Here is a 19,607-nt window from a genome sequence, read left to right as displayed (position 1 = left end):
GATGACATATTGCAATTATTAGAAATACAAAACAGACCTGCATATTTTCTAGCCTATTAAAAAAAAAAGTATCTTCCAGTTCCTCTGTTTGGCAAAGGTTTCTCAGAATTTATGAGTAATGATGTTCCTCTGTGCTGTTCAAACAAGATTCCAGGTCACAAGCAGAGTATTCTGATAAATTCTAGTAGTTTTTAGATGCTGCATATAGGCCTCACTTAATCTGTATTCATAATATTTAAAATTTCCAAATCTTACACTTGAATGCTTGTACCGAAACAGTTATTAATCTTTACCAGAAGGAAAGCTTTCTATTTGTGTAATATTTATTGATGCTAAACCCACATTATATCAGCACAACAGTCCAAAGTAATGATAATACATTTTTATAAATACAAATAAAAAGTGGCAAAATAATGCTAGTGAAGCTAAACAAAAAAGTAAATTAGCATGTCACAGTTGAGGAAAATTTGGCAAAAGATATGACATACTTCTAGAATAAAATCAGATTATTCCCACCTGACAGACTGATGTTAATCTAGATTAACCATCCCCATTACTAGTCATATCCTGCACCAGAATAGTACTACCTTGTGTGCTAAAGTTTATTAGTCACTAAAAAACAAAACAAACTTTGTGTACTTACAAAGCAATACATGTATAGCAGTAATGCAATATATGGTGTACACAATTACAAAATTAAAAAAAAAACCAACAACAAACAAAACCCTAAGTACAGGACTTCTGAATAAATGAACTGAGATAAAAGATTTCAACACTTTTATTATAAATAATGAAAGATACCATATATGTGCTTCATATAAGGAATACAGTGTTTTCCTTTCCTAGCAAAGTATCGTAGCTCGTACCATCAAACACTCATTTTCCTTGTCAGGCCTAGTCATTTTTCCATCCATTCTCCCTCCCTCCCTCCCTCCCATTCAACTGAAATTCATTTGGTTCTAATTTAAAACTACCTAGTCAGGTGTGACTTAAGTGGGGCTCCACTTCCAGATGGATTAGCCTTGCATTCTGTAAGTAGCCTTCAGGCTTTTCACCTATGGTGCACAGACTCTACCTCTCAAAAGAGTTGACGTTTTCCTGCAGTCAGGAGAAGGAAAAAATAAAATCTACCAGAGACACGTTAAGAAGAAAAAACAAAAAGCAAATCGGATCTTTTTGCCTATCTTAATTTCTACTTCCTCAGATTTGCAAACTGTCACCTGTGGTGTATACTTGTCACTTAAATCCATAGTGTAGTTTCAGTTTCAATCCATTTTTCACTTGCTATACATTTCTAAAATCCTCATACATATTACACAAGCTTTAAACAGTCAAACATTCCACACATACACTCCCTAGTTTTCAGCTCACCTTAGAATTTCAGAATCTTGGATGGGAGTATTACAAGGTTACACACTGCTGTCTGGAAATCCAGAGTGTTTCAACCTCTTGCCCAGTCCCCCTCCCACCCCTTGCAGTAACTCACTGCAGTGGTTTATACCATGAGCATTTTTTCCCATCTAGTTACCAATGTGTAATCTGGAGTAGATTGTTATTAGGTGTGAACTCTTCTTTGTTGGCCTGCAGAAGTAAAATTACTTCTGCTTAGACTGCCATTGCTATATGTTTGTAAATAAGCCTCCTCCAAGACGGCAAAAAGGAAAAACACAAATGAATTGAAAGTTAGGGTGTTGATGTCCATACTAACAGCATTGAAAGAAAGATTCTTTTTTCATGGTTGAATAGAAAGCAGTTTGCAGAGATACAGCATTTGCTTACATTTCTTTTCCTTGTCCCTTCCTGTTTCATTCTTATAGTATTGCACTTGTTCATTGTTGCTGTCAGAGTGTGTGTAGCCATTTTAGAACTGTTGATAACCCTTGAACAAAACATCTTGCACCATTAAGGCTGTGTAGCATCTACTTACTGCTTACGAAGGTATGTAGTGAAAAATCTTTCTCTCTGATGCGTTTTGGCCTCTATGAAAAGGGTTATGAAGCAACATAGGTTAAGGAACTGGTGAATGTGATTTGTTGTGCAATGTGTACATTTCTATTAATAATCTATCTATTCTTCTAATTTGGTATAATGAATAAGGAATATATGGTTACTGTGTTTGTTGTTTATCTTTTGTACATGAAGGTGTCTGCCCTTGCATAAAGTGACATAGGAATATCATTGGTCAAGGCAATGGCTTTCAGTGTTTCTGCTTTGAAAGAAAATGATGGAAGTGGCAGTTGAATTTACAGATCATCGCTCTCTACCAGGCCAGGCTGCATTGTCAGGTGCACTGGGTTTGCTTCTGGCTGGAAAGCTGCTTTGATGTCTAGTCCTTGGTCACAGAGAGCAGCGTATCGGCTGGCTGAGGGCCGCACCTTCTTTGGCTTGGTCTGCTGAGGGGGTTGTTGCCACTGAGCTGTAGATTAAAAAGGAAAGAACAAGAACAAGCGTTAGCCTTCCTGACTGGTGCACCTAAGTGTGCCAGATGCTCACTCAACCCTTTGTGAAGCAGATAGTAATTTTTGAGACGCAGAAAACCATTGTATCAAAGGTAAATTTGTTTAATTTCTTCACATGATTGTTTTCTGGGGTTTTTTTCTCAGCATCTGGTTTCACCTTCCAATGTGGTAAGTAAATACAACAGTCTGTGTTACTTTTTGGCATTGTTTTCTATTTCCTTGTGCCATTGAGAAGGGTGACAGCAAGGAGGCTGTTTCTGTGCACTCATGTTACAGTAACAGGCCTGTTCTAGGGTGAGTTGCTGCATATAAAATGAAATTATCTGGTTGCCATTGCCATCCCTTGTATACTGAAGAATGCTGAGCCAAATCTCTTATTCTTAATTCCCATTTAGCAGCACCACCCCAGAAACCATCCTTTATTAGTCTCTCCCCTTTCCCCTCCAAGTTAATTCTTGCTATGAGAAGACTGGTAAGAGATACTTCTTTAAGAAAATATGGGTCTGCTTTGGAACAAACTGAGTAATTAAGCAGAAAGCCATAAAAACATCTACTACACTTTTGGTAGCTGTCACAGGTGTATTACAGACTAATGTACAAAAGAATACAAAAAGTTAGGGAAGTGCCAGCAAAACAATAGTAATAATGATCCACAAAAATCATATGATCATGCCATTATCTGTTGTTAATTAGCTATATTTAATGTACTACTAAGCAAAACCAGAAAGCATGCAAGCTTGTTTTGCATCTGAAAGATGGTGAAATATACTTTGACAGAGCATTTGTTGTCTTGAAGTGGATGTTTGCTATTGATGAGAAACTATAAACAAAAGAAAGAGAGACCAATGTAAACCATTCTGTGAACAACCCAAAACTTACAGAACTGTTGCTTTTGGGGGGATTACTATGATCACGAAAATTAAAGCAACTTACTATAAACATCCAACCTGGCAGTGCAAGACACTATCCCAGCCTCATTCTTAGCTGAAACAGTGTACCAGCCAGCATCCTCCTTTGTAGCTCCCTGAATAAGCAGGCAAATGTAGCCGTAGTTATCCTGGTGCATGCTAATCAAAAGAAAAGTAGAAAATTACTATTTAAATCACAAACTGGTATAAGCTGTTTCAAAATGGCATTATAAACCGACCCGATCTTAGTTACAGATTGATTATAGTCTAATTTTAATTAAAATTTTAATTAAAATGGAACTTCCTCCGAACTTAGCAAGTGGAAAATAAAGCCCTGAGTATTTGGCAGTTTAATATCCTGTATTGAAAACTAAGAACAAAAAACACTTGAAGTAACTTTTCTTTCACGATTATGGATTAAGACATTTGGAGCAGCAGGAACACCGGATCTTACCCAGAGTTTTTGTGGAAAGGATAAAGAAACTCGAGGAAGATCTTAAAATATAAAATACTGAATCGTAGTTGCTTTACTGTACAGCAGAATTATGAATCACAGTTTCTGCTGAAAAGCACAGAGTGTTCCTTTGGAACCTTGATTTTCACTAGCAAATTTCTGTAGTTTTGATCCAGGAAGAGTAAAACTAGTTCTCTTGCTTAGAGTGCAAAGGTAGTTGTGTAAGTCTAATGATGGAAAACAAGACACATTTTATTTCTGGTTCAGGCACCAGGCTGGCTGCAAGTTTGAGTAAATGGCATAAATTATTACAATCACTAGTTAATATTTATGAGATGCCCTTTACACAAAGTGTTCCTGTGACCTTTTAGGTTTTTATTTGTTTTACAGGATAAATCACCATTGAAGTTACACATGGGGAGGTTATTCTAAGTCAGTCTAACCTCACTCGGTCAGTGTTGTATGTGAGTGACTCGTTCTCTTTCTTCCAAAATATCTGAGGAGATGGCTCCCCCGAGATTCGACACTCCAGTCGCACTGGGAATCCCTCAGTCACACCTGTGTTTTGAAGCTTCTCTATAAATACAGGTGCTTTTTGTACTTCCTTAGCTGTGAAAATAAAGATTGCAGTTATGTTGACATTTGTCTATGAAAACATAGCCTTTCTTTCAGCAGTGTGCCAAAAACAATTATGAAAGGCCTAAGTAGCAGGAAACGTAAGTGTTGTCTTCATTAATCATGAAGTTCAGTCCTGGTTCCTCTGAAGAAAACAGTCCCATCATTATTTTAACTGGGGGAAAAGTAAGTGCTAAAAAGCTGATTCTGTCCTAAAATAATTGAAATGTAGAGCATGCCAACTAGATAAACTGGCTGCACTATGCTTGATAAAAAGTGCTCCCCCGTATTCCACAAAAGCACAGACTTTTAACTGAAGAAGGAACTGCTGTACCAGAAGTCTGCTGTGGCATTAGTCTGATGTGCTGTGAAATGCACAAGGCATTCCCACTGGCTGCCCAGGGGTCAACGTGGGTCTGCACAGATTGTCATTACAAAGAAACATCCAGGGAAATAGCCTGGTTTGTGGCCTCAAGGCCAGCAGTCCCCTTTTCTTAACTGTGTGCAAAGACATTACATGCCAGATAACTTATGCCACAATGTAACATGAATGGCTCACCTATGAATATACCATACTTCTGTGACTGCCAGGTTTCCTTTTCTTACCCTCCACCCCTCAATGTGTCATTTGACATCATTCATGTTTCCTTTTTTCACGCTATCCTGGCAGTGCTCAGTCTGAAAGCTTAGCATGAAGAGTTACCTGCAACAGTGAGCTCCAGGCTGAATGAATTCTCACCAGCTCGATTGCTGGCAATGCACGTGTAGATTCCAGCATCTCTGGATGTGACGGGTTCTATGATCAAGGAGTGCACCCCGTTCTCGCGCACCAGCATTTTGTGAGAGCTGTCGGGGCGAATTGGTCTGCCATTAAGTTGCCAGCTTAAGTCTGGAGTTGGTAATCCACTAACCTTGAGTGTAAAGAGAACAGTGGGAAATTGTTTTAGCCACATGAAACACTGGAGGAGTCCTGACTTGTTTCTTCAAGGAAATTTGGTTTGGTTTGCTACTGCAAGTGTACCAAAAGATTTAAAGATCTAATTCTGTCCTGATTTACACATTGAGTCAGTTGTAGTCATTTACTTAACTTTCTGGCCAACTCCCTAAATTCCATGATGTCTTATGGGCGCAACTGAAAAAAGATCAGTGTGTAGATCGGCTAGAAGCTAAATAACAATACATTGCAAAACAAAAGGGAGGGTGACACCTTTTGTCTTTTTTATTGTTTGCTCTTCAGGTGGAATGAGAAGATACTCCTTTCTAGATTAACTTCTTGTTGGAAAGCTTGCAGACAAAAAGATGTTCGCTGACTAACTACTGACCTCTGAAGTTGCATTCCACTGAGGTGTGCCCTAGTGACAGCACCACCTGCACTAGTTAATGCTTGGTCTGTGTGGACAAGTCTTGCACTCTTGAAAGCTGTGCCACTTGCTGTGGGGACTGCTTCAGAGCAAATAGCTTCTCCCAAATAGGTTAGCATAAAGTAAACAGAAGCCACCCAAGCCTGAATTATTTCTGCTCAGCAGAGTCATAAATCAGGTTTATACTGTTTGAAACTTTTAACGGGGGCTCAAAACTCAAGTAGTAAAAAGACTTAAAATGTAGAAACACATTGTCTTTATAGTGCGTGCTGCTTCCCTCCACACCCCTGAATTCTGTAAATCAGTTTACTGTGAGCTCTAAGATCTGCCTGAAGCACTTTCATTGGACGGGAGGGAAACTTTTATTGTCCACTTACTCACTCATAAGCAATGAGATTAATTACCCTGCTAACAGGAGCCGAAACTGCCAATAGGCAAAATTGCTTTGAAAAGAAACCAATGTGGTTTTTGAGTCAGCTGATGTTATCAAAAGGCTGCTGCTAGCCTTTGCATGACACTTGCCTTGCAGTCCATCCTGCACAGTTTTCCTTCTTGAACAGTCAGGTCTCCAGGAGCCTGCAGAAAATGAGGCCGGAAGAATCGTTCCTGAATTGGTTCATTTTCATCACCACTGTCCCTTGATCGAGATCGTGGTCTTAAAATAACATGAAATAAAGGTAAATTATTTTTTTTCTCTGCTAAATCAGAAGAACCATAATCACTTATAAGACTGGTTTGAATTTGAAACAACTTCTTTAACCTATAGCATAATCACACCATATTTACACACATGCACTGGTAGCATTTGGCCCAGACTGAGTTAATTATGACACTGCAGTTATTTAATTACTTTCATTTAATTCACATCTTGTGACAAACTATGACCTATAAAACAATATTGCTACAGAGTAATAGCTTGTAATATTAATTAATTTTATGAATGATAGTCTTTTTGTTTAGTCTTTAACTCACTGAAATACATATAAAAGAAGTTGGCAGGGCTTGGCTTGTAGCTTCAGTTCCCCATTTCTAGTGTCCTGTGTATTTAATCCCCTCACTGCTGCTGATCACACCAGAAAGTACATGGACTCTTCATTAATCATGGCTCCCTTTCAGCAAATAGCAGCAGCTAAAAGCTAACTCATCTCAATTGACAAGAGACCTTTCACATCAGACTTATGTTCTCTTGTTCTGCACTACTGAAGACTGTACAGAAAATTCTGTGTATTGAATTGCTGCGGATATATTTATTCCTCGTTTAACAGGTTTTTTGTATGAGATACTCTTGAATATTTTCAATGCCACCAAACTGTGGAATTAAAACAATGAGAATTTCAATTGTGAGAAATAGGGAGAATAACTTTGGTTGCTAGTTTTTTTTTTGTTTGATTTTTTTTTTTTATTATAAAGGTGCCTTAAACAGTTTGAAAAATAATAAAAAGGAAAGAAAAATAGCTCCTGTCCCACACACAGTATCAATCACCTTAAGCTTCCATGGTATCATTTAATCCATTTTCAGCATAGGCTATTCTTCACTTTTAATTTAATCCATCAAATCTTTTTCTAAGTGATTCCTCATTTAACTGGATTTATGTTTCTATTGAAATTAGATGATTCCATTTGTTTGATTTAGTAATCAAATAATCTTGAAACAAAATTTTATGTCCATTTTTGTCCTTGCCTGATCAGCTCCAGTGGGTTCCATTCTGGAGCCGGCTGCTGCCTACAGTAACATCCTGTGTAAAGAAGAGGAGCTACTCAAATATCCTCCAAAGACCTCTTTTATCAATGACACATTACAGTGAAATTCTCTTATTTGAATCCCACATCCTGTTAACTTCTGCCAGTGTTTTGTTTTGGCCACTGTTTGCAGTGTCCATGCTGCAGTACAAGTGCCCATATGCATTTTCTACTGCCCAAGGTCATTCTCCAAGTTAAAATAATTCACAACAAAAAAGAGCCTAAAACCCTCAATGGTCACATTTGGAAAACATGCTGTACTACTGCATAGGAGATAAACACTCCAGCTGCATGCTGTGCTCCACTGAGGCTGCACTTAGAGTTGCTTGTACTTGATTTATTTTGCCCTCCTCTGTTGTTGCCCTTTTTTCTGCTATTGCTGTGTTTGAATTGGCCAAGCATTGCCTGTGCCACGCTATTCTCTTATTAATGGCTCAATGCTGACTTTTTAATGATCATCACAGTTGTCAGACAGCTATGACTAAAGGCAAATGGAGGGGCTGGGGGAGCTTGTGTAGATAGCCATTCAATACTGCTTAATAATGTAGGACTGGATACTGAAATGGGAAACAGACTGACATCCCTGCATGCACTAAGGGCTCATGTAACTCTCCAGGTGCCTAAATCCATGTCTGGAGCACCTCATAGTTTTTGCCACTTGAACATGTCTAACGCTACTTCAGTAGGTCCAACATTGCAGCTCGTAAGCAACTCTGAGCTTTAATTGGTGAGCTCCTGATCAGTTTGGAGTCATAGATGCCAGGTAGATGGGATAGAAGATGGAGAGCAAGGAACAAGTGTACTGCTATTGTTTGGTAATGAGTTCTGCAAGACCAACTAGAAATCATAGCATTGTGCTGCACAGTGTGAGCAACCTGAGCAAAATCTGCCTCCGCATTATTGATAAGCATCCTGTTGATAAGATGCCAACAAAGTACAAGTAACTGATGCTTTGTAAGATTTTGCAAAGCTGAGCCAAACATGTGAACTGGCATTACAGAAGTGTGAAAGCCACCAACTCACTGCTGCAGCTGCAGGAAAAGGCAGCACTGGTCAAAACTGGGAGGTGTGTCTGGGGAATTTATGTTACATCAAATGGAAAACAAAGAAGTTAAGAATTTGTGAACACAGATGTTGCATTTCTACCTCTTTGTAAGTTTACCCTAAAATCACAGACTCTTTTTAAGCCTTTGCTTTGAGAGGTGAAACTAGGGTCATTTCAATTCTAAAATATTTTGTGGTTTTAAACAAATAATGAACTGAGTAGAGCCAAGTAGCTTCAGATGTCTAAGAATGACAAATTGCAAAAGACTGGAATAACTTTGATTCATTGTGGGCTCTTTGGAGTTGCAATGTGGCCATCACATTGCAGAGATTAGTTTCAGCAGAACTGACATCATGTACTAAATGTGTCCAGGGGAGACTCCATGGGTTGGTACCGTACAATGCACTGGGAATTTCAGTGAGTAAGAAGATGAAGACTTTATGACTGGCCATGTGGTAATGATCACTAATTTGGAATAAAGGAGATTAAGTTCAAATTAATCCCCTAATTGAGAGCAGGGTGATAGGAATGTTTAGTTTTAAAATCTTCTTTAAATCTCATGTATTTTATGATTTTTTTGAACTCTGGCTACCATGCTTAGGTGACACAATGTTTGTTGAGCACCTTGTCATCTAGGGGATTGAGTCCAAGCTTTGTACACATCAAAAAATTCAAAAGTGGCCACCCACATCGAGTGATACTAAGAAAGTGATGTTTGTCAGGTAAGTAGATTTCAGAAAAATACATTAAGAGTGAAATAAAACCCCAGAGTTCTGCCAGAACACATTCTGTAAGAGATTAAATATACTTCAGGAAAAAGTCTGTCAAGAGTGTAACAAGTCATAAAATTCTTTAAGCTAATAATTACACTTGTAAGAAAAGAAGCAAAAAATGGTTTTGTTATTCTCAAGCAGAAAATCTTATAGAAATAATATCATAGTGCCATAGGAATATTACTTATCAAAAGTCAATGGCAATAGACATGACAAATACCACAGTATATGGGAGTACAGTAATTTGGGATATTACATTAGAAAAACCAATGGCAGGACTCTGTCTTAGGAAGGTTTTATGTGCTCCCATTTCATCAGTCTTGGGTGAACCCTCCCGTGGGCGTAGTGAGAACTGTCACTAAACAGAGATTCTGTGCTGAATGCTTACAGAAACTGCTCTTCCAGAGCAAAGATAATGGGATAAGCCCTTTACATGGTTATTTTACAGGAACAAGAATCCCCAATAATTGCCCTAATTTTAATTAAACTGCTCTACAGAAATCCCTTATTTCTAATTCATTACCCACTGGACACTCAACCCAAAGCAATAGTGGTTGCTTGAGTGCCTGTCTCCATTAGAAAATATAATACCAGCCTGAAGTGGCCTTGGACTTTGAATGCATTTGGAGAGATGGAAAAGAGCCTCCTCCATTATTACCTGAGGGTTCTGTCCCTCACAAAAAGAGGGACATACAGATTTTGTTCTTCAGGAAGCTGCAGGAGTGGCAGCTGCTTGATGCTTTCACCCTACCTACATTCCCATTGTCTTTGCTTTTAAAGGTCTTTCTCCTTTGTCACCCTGTGTGCACGACTTATTCAGCTGAAACCTGATTCTTCATGGCAGCTTTTCCCTTCAAGGGTTAATGTGGACTTTCCATTTTTACCCATTACCTGAGGGTGCTAAGTGCATTAGTGACTGGAGAGGCTACAGCAGGTGGTCCCAGCCTTTTCTGTGCTGTTCTCACAGTGCAGCCTGGCAGGATATTCCCCTCCAGAGGCACTCTAAGCTTTGGGCTTAACACAAGGTGACACACTCAGAGACAGTTGGTGGCCATCTCAGAGAAATGCTGGGAAATGCTTTCAGGGTTGCAGTTTGTTCCTTGCAGGAATAAGACTGACAAGATCTTTAAACCAACCAGCCTCACTTCCTAACACTTTATGGCTACCAGAGGGGGAAGAGAGCCTGTTTTACATGCAGCAGTTCTACATTACATACTAGTACCAGTACTAACTGTTACATAAGTCCTTTCCTGGTTGTATACTGACTGTGTAATTACATGTTCTCTGTATATTAGTTGGGCAATATTGAGATTCTATGACTGTTGAAAGCATTAAGCAAAACACGTCTTATTACAGCAGAATCCAGAAACCAGAGCCCTCACACTGCCTTGAAACAGTTCTGATTACCAAAATCAACTTTTTTGTATAATCTAAAGTTGTCTAAGCTTGTGCTAAACAGCCTCATAAATGCTTTGGGCAAAGAAAAAAATTATTAGAAAGGAAAAATTCCCTTCTATGGTCCAAACACATAACCCATCGCTTCATATTGGAAAAACTGTAAACTCACCAAAGATAAGTTTAATGCTTTATTTCTGACTCATAATTCCTTATAAGAAACTGAACTGAAATATTAAATACTGAAATACTAAAATATTTCTAATGTAAATCTGATAAACCTCTTTGGCATGCAGTTATTAAATGAACACTTCCTAGAAGCTGCAGAAGATGGAGGTTCCTGGTAGAATCCTAATCACATGAAATATTTTTAAAAAGCCTAAGTGGCAGGAGCCTTCCCAACAGCTGATAGTGTAATTTGAGATACAGAGTAACTAGTGAACACCACAGAGAAAGGAGGAGACAGGGAAATGTAAAGATATTTAAAATTCATGTCATTTCAGAGGTTGCTTATACTTCTGAGTGTGCAAGTTCTGTAGCAATTTCAGACAGCAGAGGCCCCATTTCTTCCTGAATGCCATGCTTTTAGCTTATCTGCTTACCTCACATTCTTTACCTTACCACAGTTATTTTACAAAATCCTTATTATTAAAAGAAAAAAAAAAATCATCAAATACCTTCTTATGTGAGGCTGACCTGAAGGTGACCAAGGACTGCGGCCTCTTTGATTTACAGCTTGAACCATCAGCCTGCCCGTGCAACTTACTCTGCCCTGTTAGGATGACAGAGAGAAGGAACATTAAAAGACTTAAAATATGTAATAATAAATGTTCAACCAGATCTGTTTTTTTTTTCCCTAACTATTTTATCAGCTTCCAATCTAACACAGAACAGACTGGAAGGACTGTGATTCATTCATGTTTATTTTTTTTTTTTTCCAAAGACTGTTAATACCACTGGCAATCAAGTTCCAAGTTATTATTGACTGTTATTGATCTGGGCAGGAGGTTTCCTCTGTGTGTGGCAAGTGGGCAGAAGATGGCCCATGGTGATTGTTGGCAGTTACCAACAGAATTGCTGCCTCCAAAGTGGATTGATCTACTTGATCTGGAGGGCCCAAAAGTCAAAAAACCTCTCATTATTGTGAAAGCCAGAAGAATTTGACAGGTACGTAACAGGTCCTCTCTGCAGAGTGAATCTGGTTTGAGGAATTGCACTGAAAGGCACAGCTATGCTGATGGACATTGGTGATAATTCAGGTTCTTTTCAATGAATGATAAATAAAACATGGCTCTGGTGTATTTGGCCCCCTTTTTTCTTTTACTTTGTGTTTTAGAAGTCAGGTTTTCCACCAGAAGCACTAGTCCTAACAGATTTGGGATGTGACTGCCCTGTAAAGGGTAAAAGCATCTGGTGGTCATAATAAATAACATCTCTGACCCCTGGGCTAGTAGCAGTAAAGCAACATCCACATCAGCTTTGCAGTGTATTTCAGCTCTAAGCTGTGGGCTTCACACTCAAGTCTGCCAGCATGGAAGTGACAAATATTTTTATCACAGTACTTGCGGGGTTGCAAATAGCAGTTCTTTAAGAACTGTCTGAAGCCCATCAAAAAACAATTTCACCAGGCTCACAAGCAGCCTTCAAATAGCAACAACTTTTGTGTTCCCTTAGAAATGAAGTCTGTGTTCCACTTCTATTCCCATGACCCATTTAGTACGCAAGGAAAATCCCTGCATTAAAATAAGCTATTGTGCAAGACCCACAGCAATTCCTTATGTAAAAGCCTTATTTTTCCCCTTATGTTACAAGACCATTGAAGACATCTGGAACAAATGAATTTCTATTTTGGGTACCACTGCATATTAATATTTTTCTGGCAGGTGATGAATTCACATAGTTTGGGATCATTTCTGCATATCTTAATAGATGATGGTGTGGAAACACAAAGAGCAATAAGGAATTTGGATAGGGAAGATTAAGCAGGAGGCCAAAGATTTCGGAAAAGTCACAGGATGGAGAGGATGGAAACAATGAGTGGGAAGTAATTCATGAGATGATGTCCTAGAAACTAAGGGAACTCCAGCCTGAGGACTGTGGGTGTGTAATGCAAAGAAGCGGAGGGAATGGGATAAAAAGAAAGATGAAAATAAGATCTTGATGTGAGCCCATACAGTTCATAGAAAGAGCTCAGTTAAGGGATATGATCTCTAACTAAAGGCCTAAACCAGGCAAGGTTTTGTGTTTGTCTAGGCCCAGGATCCATTTGCTCTGGATTAACTTCTATGGCAAATTTTACAACAAACCCCAGTGGTGTGTCAGAACTTTAATTCCAGCTCACTGCACTTTATGCCGTGGGCAATGGGGCCTGCCCTGTTAACTACCATGGACAATCTCCAGGCTCTGTCAACAAGGCATTTTACACATAAATCCTATTATGTTAGCCCAGGTCATGGGATGGCATCGACTGGCAGAGCTTTTATGGACTGAATCCTTTAATAAAACTGATTTCTTTGCTTTAATAAAACTGATTTCTATCAGCTGAGAGCATGTTTTTTGCTTTAGAGTTTGGTGATTCCAATAGCAATGACCAAACACAGCAACAGCCTAGCAAATATCTACCAGTCCATCAGAGTTCTGATGTGAGTTCCCTTGTATTTATGTACTTTGCTCTCTTAAGAGAGCGAAGGTTGCCAAATCTGCCTAAGTTTGTGATAGCTTTGAGATGTGGACAACTTTCCATTAGAACTGAGAAGACTTTGCCAAAATTATTTCCACTCAGGATGATTTAAAAGAATTGGAATCCAGATCTTTGAGTGTGAAAAGCCAGTACATAAACTCACAGCCCTTCTTTGCCTCCATTGTACTGTTAAATGCATAGTAAAAGCAAGCAAATAGTGGAAGAGATAAGTATGTTTGCTTGGGAATTACACTGTAAAAAGGAGGATGCTGCTGGTTCTTCTCCAAAGAGGGGGAAAAAAGCACAAGCACAGAATTTTATCATTTAACAAAGCTGCTTTTTCAAGCTCCAAGCTGGGAACTACACAAACCCAGCTCATTTTAGTACATCCCAAAATCCACTAACAAAGTAGTGCCATCAATGACCAGAACTGGTAACCTGGCCTGGGTCACTGTTGTGTCATTGAATGAACATTATCCTGAACAACAAATGCTCCAAAGTAGGCTGTAAATATTCAGGGACAGAGTGCAGTGCCCAAACACAAAGGCAGTTTGTTCACCAAGTTCTCCAAGACTTTGGATCACACTGTAACACTACACAGCAAACCTCTGTGCATGCACTGAGACAACACTTAGAGGAAGATGAACAGGAGCATTTCTTACCTTGAGCACGCATATATTTTTAAACCTGTTGTGAAATTTCACAACTTAAATGGTACCTAGTATTGGTAAGAATGTCATCTATGTGTAAAAGCTCTCAGCTTGAACAATTCCATGGCCTGATGTTATTTCATTAATATTTCTTTTATTTTCTTTACTTTTCTACATATGTATAAACAATAATTAAACCACCTATATATTTAAGCACTGCAGTTCATAGAATTTTCCCAAAAGCTGTATGTTGCCTGTCTGTACAACCCCTTGTATTCACAAGCCCTCTGCAGTATGAGCAGAACTGACAAGCTGAAGAGTGAGACAAAAATGGCAGCGTCATGCTGAGTAACCTAGCAACGTGCATAACAGAGCACAACACTCCTGCTTAGATTAAACTCTGTCTCAGTGATACAGTTTGTTATTCTACAGTGTGATTCTGCTTGCAGGCCTAGTCTTGGCAAGATATTTGGCACTACAGAAGAAAATAATTCATTACATCCCAAAAGTTGTGTTACTGCTTTGGTTTCTCACATGCAACTCTTTCCCCTTAATTTGCTGTGGTGTAGGAAAAGTGGATTGAAAAAGCTACTCCCATAGGATGAGTGACCTGTAAGTTTGGCTGTGTCTAATGAGCTAGTAGGTTTCTGCTGTGTACCTCAACTCTTGTATTAAATCTGTAAAGAAAAAATGGCTTTGCTAAACCAGTAACACTCTGTTTCAGAAAAGCACTGTTTAAGATGAACGCAGGACTACTACATGATAGTGCTAGATTTTTTTGCCTTACAGAATTGCAATCTGCCTGATGTAAGCATGTTGAGGTGTGATATACTCCCACTCATTTCAAAAAAATTTGCCTCAGTCAGTGAGCGGGGTGAACAAAAGAAAGTTAAATCTCTGGACTGGGTTACTTCTGCTGGTAAACTGGATCTTTTTCTCCCTTTATGTATATGTACTATCCGTGCTCAGTTAGAATACTGAGATGTTATCAGCTGAAACAACTAGTGTAAGACTAATTAAAAAATGATACCCCTCCCCCTGAAATCTCAAACCATAGGAAAAAAAACCTACTGTTGAGTTGCTAATCTCTTGGCGATAGAAAGGTCCCACCCTACTGATGCAAGATGAAAACAGAAATCTAACTTGCATACTTTATGGTGACTTCATCATTTAATTAAATCATGCATATGTGAGATGAGATAGTTTTCTGAAGATTTATGTCCAGAAGGATGTTTGCTCAGGAGCCAAACCTTCATTTACCTGTGGGTTAGCAGCCATAATAGTGTAATTCCCATCATCATCCAGGGTGGAGGCTGCAGTATGCAGTGAGCAAGTTCCATCAGGTTCTCTTTGAATTCGGTAGTGATCACTTCGTTTAGAAATTTGCTTCCCATCTTTAAACCAATAAATCTACAGGAAAAAAAGCAAAGCACAGCTGGTAAGAGGTGGGCACTCATTGTCATAATTTCTCATTTAATAGCACTAACGAAATTAACTGCTGAAAAACTCTCTGGTAAGTAGTAAAAGAAAACTGCTTTGATCAGCTCCTCATTCTATGAGTCACTTTCACTAACAGTTACAAGATTATCAGTGGTCCAAAGAGAAACAACAGCCTGAATGATTTCCAACAGAACGTACAGGTGCATAAGGGCTGAACATTTCAAGAACTGAAACTAAATGTCATTACAAAGAAGAGATAACTGATTTCAGAGATTACTAAACTTACATTTATTTTGCCTAAATCTGAAGAAGTTGCAGAAAAACCTTGAGAATGCTTTTGCTCTCTTTTCAGAAAATAAAAACATAAATAAAAAACCCAAGATAATGATAGGCTTAATTAATTCAGTGATGAATAAAATAGAAGCAATGATCTCACTGTTGAAACACCCGTTTTATCTCGTATCCATTCCGCTGAGTGGACTGGACCAAAATGCCAGAGGGGATAGAGCAGCTCAGCTGGCAGTCAGCAGCTCAGTGTGTGGAGGGGCCAGCTCAGTGTAGTGACATGACTGAAGCTAACAATGTCACCCCTGTGTGACAGGCCAGCTACGCAAGTGGACAGCTTTGCAAAGTCACAGGAAATACTTCAAAGCAAAGCAGCACGTGGACATCTGTTAATAACTGCATGCCAACACCAGCACAGGTCCAAGCTGCCCAGAACTCTTACACTGGCTATCAAACAGAGGGCTTTTCCAGTACTTTTGATACATAATTCTATTCTCTGGCTGACCCAAGATATACTTTCAGTGAGCCAAAAAAATGATGTATGTGGAATAATATCTTACAGTAATCCATGAATTACACACAGAAAAAAATGTACTTTTAGTGCCTCAAATTTGAAGGGGAAAAAAAATTGACCTAGCATTCAGGAGTTGTTTTTTTTTTTTTTTTTTGCATTATAATAATAAAGTAAAATCCCAAACTGATATCTGCTGGAATCAAAAGTGAATGTTGTATGCATGAACACACACAGAGGAATATCTGAAAAATGTTATACTAGGAAGGCTGTACTCAGCAGCCCAAATCCATATTTAAGTAGAACATTATTTACTTGTTGTTTCTGAAATGTGTACTACAGATAACATCGTGTTCAGCATTTGAGACAGCTGTGAAGATTCCTACATCATTTTTAGGAGGCCAACTCATTCAAAATACAACTGTATTTGTCCTGGTCCTGCTGGGACTGTTTAGCATGAGGAATACACACACTTTGCTCAAGCTCATTCTTGAAGTGGGAATTTAGGTCTTAAGAGTGAGGAAAGGGTGCTGGCTCTCTAGTAAAAAATGAAGTGACAGAGCAATGTGCAATTCCATTCCTGATAGAGTTTAATCTGCTGGGTTCTTCATATGTGCCAACATTTCAAAGCTTGAAATTCACTCACTTGTGGCAAAGGGAAAACTTTTGAATTTAACAAATAACAATGGAGGATTTTTTTGGTGAAAATCAGTGAAAATTTTCCTTAAACATTTAGTACTGTGTATGATTTTTATATTACCAAGCATTATGCGTAAGCTGAAATGATTTCATTTCCTCAATAGCTGGTTATACTTGTTTCCCATTTTGTCTGTCAGCAGCCTTGCAGAGGCTCTGTGGCCTGAACAAAAGGTTTAGTCATCTTCTTGTCTGCTGACAGAGCACTTACTGGAGATGTAAGAGATATCTGATCACTTATATACACATGCTAATGGTGCTAAAACAACATTGCTGCAAAAAATGAGTTTTAACTTGCATGCTTTACATGTGTCATAATGTTGCTTGGAAATCTACTGCATTAAGTAGTAACTATTTAATAACAGTACACTTATCAGAAATATCAGGAGACATGCATGGAAATACACACAAATATTAACTGAACCAGCTATCCAAACATCATGTATATGTTGTCCAAAATTTATATCAACTGAGTTTAAAAGCATTGCCATCCCATATGAGCAATAAATCCTTAATATTACCTTTATCTTACATGGAGTTAATAAGTAAAACAGTACCACTGCAGGAGACAATGGTCCTTGCAGTGAAGTATTTTCTTTCTAGGATAACTTTCAATATATGTACCATTAAACTACGTAAGCACTGAACACTGCATCTGGATTGCTTTTATTTGCACCAGATTTTCAGAAACCAGTGTGCAATGACTGGGAATACAATGGCATACACAGTACAAAGGGGGGTTTGATCTTGGGCAGCACAAACATTTTTAATCACCAAGAATTATATTCAGCCATGTGAAGAGTGAGCAGTATGAGATTTATGTAACATTTGTGCTGAAATTAACCTCTTGTATGGCATTGTCTTAATTCTGAGGAGAAATAATCCCTTAAAAGAAGTATTGCATAGTCCCTCCCGTAGCACCACATTGGTGGAGGTTTCTCATTTCAATGAGAAAATAGTTTTACATTACACCAAAGGTTATAACAAAGAGTAGGCTCAGATTTAAAAAATCATACATATGAAGACAGAATTTGCACATCAGTATTCAATTTACATGGCATGTTCAAGGGAAAAAATAATCAAGCCAATAACTCTGCTTAGAAAAATCCCTTGTAATGAATGCCAGATTTTAGAAACACACCAGTCCTTCCCAAAGCCATTCCTTGGCAGACCTGACAGAATACTTAGAAGGGAGGAGCTTCAAGTTAGTAAATTATTTCCAGCTTTTCATTTGCCAGAGTAAAAAAATTATTCACAAGCAACATTTCCAGCTTCAACAAATGACAGCAGAAGGGCAGCCCTCAGCCACTGAGCTTTTCAAAACTGCTGTCTTGGAATGCTCTGGCAGATGAGGGGGAGACACTGCCTTGGACATTTGTGAAGCCTGGCTAACAAGCAGCCATACAACAGGACTGATATTGGTTCCATCCCAAGCAATGTAACAAATTACACAAAGCATCTGCGAGTGAATGGAACAAAGGTGCAAGAGCAAATCACTTCCTAATGTGCACGCTTTGACACTGCAGGAAAACAGAACATGGCTGTGAATCACAGGGCATTCACATCAGATGCTCCTCTGTAAGGGCAGGCTTTAGGGGAAGTGCTAGGAATGTGGCTTCTTGCCTGTGCAATCCTTATCGCCCCAGTGAGGGAAAGAAGACATCCCCTTTCATCTATCTTAAATCACACAGAGAAACTACACCTTAATTGGAAACTGTGGAAATGAGGGAATGGTGAAGTTGACTCAGGCTGACTCATAATAGGCCATCTAGCAACTTAGTCATAAGCCTCAGGCAGAAAGAGTATCTCTGCACACATTGCACTTCTGTCAGCAACAGACCCAGTTGCATTCCACCCTTGTTCAGCACAACAGACTCTTACCTAGGGTCATCTCAGAAGTAAAGATAGACATGAAAAGTTTGGTTTCAGTCAGACTGGGCTTATCTTCCCAGTGTATGTGTCTTCAGTTTGAAGTAGGAGTGCTTTTTTGATATAAGTATACTGATCTACCCTGCTTACTTTGCAGTGGTTCACATCATGTTGTGCTCTTGGAGCACAGAGCTGGATTCCTTTCAGATGAAACTAAGCCAGAAAATGTGCTCCAAGAACTCATCTAGTGTGCATCTGCTTCAGTCTGTGGGACGAGATTAGAGCTAGCCTGGAGTAAAACCTTCTGACGTGTGTAGGGGTGGATATCACATTCTAGAGCTTTTCTTTTTCTGGTCTGCACGCCTTGCTGATGTAGATGCAGCCCTAGTTCTCTGTTGTAACTCCTCTGCTACCTCATAAAGTCCTTTTTTTTTAAATTAACATCTTGTACAATATCATACACTATCATTGGGCATATAAAGTCACTTGCATTTCTCTCTGTTTGAAATCCTAAGTACCCATAAAACTTACACTAGACGAGAGATTTGGATGTGAGCGCTTCCATGAAGATCTTATGCATCAGATAGGGCAACACTGACCTTGTCTAAGAAGATAAGAGCCCCTGTCCACGAGAGGTCACTGTGAGAGCTGTGAGGACTTCACAGGGAAGACACTGGCTTTGGCAGGGGAGTTGAAGAAGCTGCTGCTGTTTGCCTGCTGCATAAT

General features: G+C 38.9%; 1 protein-coding gene across 2 annotated transcripts in view; it reads right to left on the bottom strand.

The window, feature by feature from the left end:
- Positions 1 to 305: 305 nt before the first annotated feature.
- Positions 306 to 19,607, bottom strand: part of PALLD (palladin, cytoskeletal associated protein) — a 145,827-nt gene continuing 126,525 nt past the window's right edge. For both annotated transcript variants that reach the window (XM_059844496.1, XM_059844497.1), the window contains 7 exons: positions 15,341 to 15,490; positions 11,428 to 11,522; positions 6,320 to 6,452; positions 5,140 to 5,347; positions 4,265 to 4,430; positions 3,393 to 3,526; positions 306 to 2,416 (listed from right to left, as the gene is read on the bottom strand). In XM_059844496.1, the coding sequence (XP_059700479.1) occupies positions 2,244 to 2,416; positions 3,393 to 3,526; positions 4,265 to 4,430; positions 5,140 to 5,347; positions 6,320 to 6,452; positions 11,428 to 11,522; positions 15,341 to 15,490 (1,059 nt within the window). In that variant the 3' untranslated portion in view covers positions 306 to 2,243. The remainder of the gene's footprint in view (positions 2,417 to 3,392; positions 3,527 to 4,264; positions 4,431 to 5,139; positions 5,348 to 6,319; positions 6,453 to 11,427; positions 11,523 to 15,340; positions 15,491 to 19,607) is intronic.

The sequence above is a fragment of the Haemorhous mexicanus genome, chromosome 4, assembly GCF_027477595.1.
Source record: "Haemorhous mexicanus isolate bHaeMex1 chromosome 4, bHaeMex1.pri, whole genome shotgun sequence".
Lineage (NCBI taxonomy): Eukaryota > Metazoa > Chordata > Aves > Passeriformes > Fringillidae > Haemorhous > Haemorhous mexicanus.
Note: the sequence above shows the minus strand (reverse complement) of the source record. Positions and strands in the feature narration are given on the sequence as shown.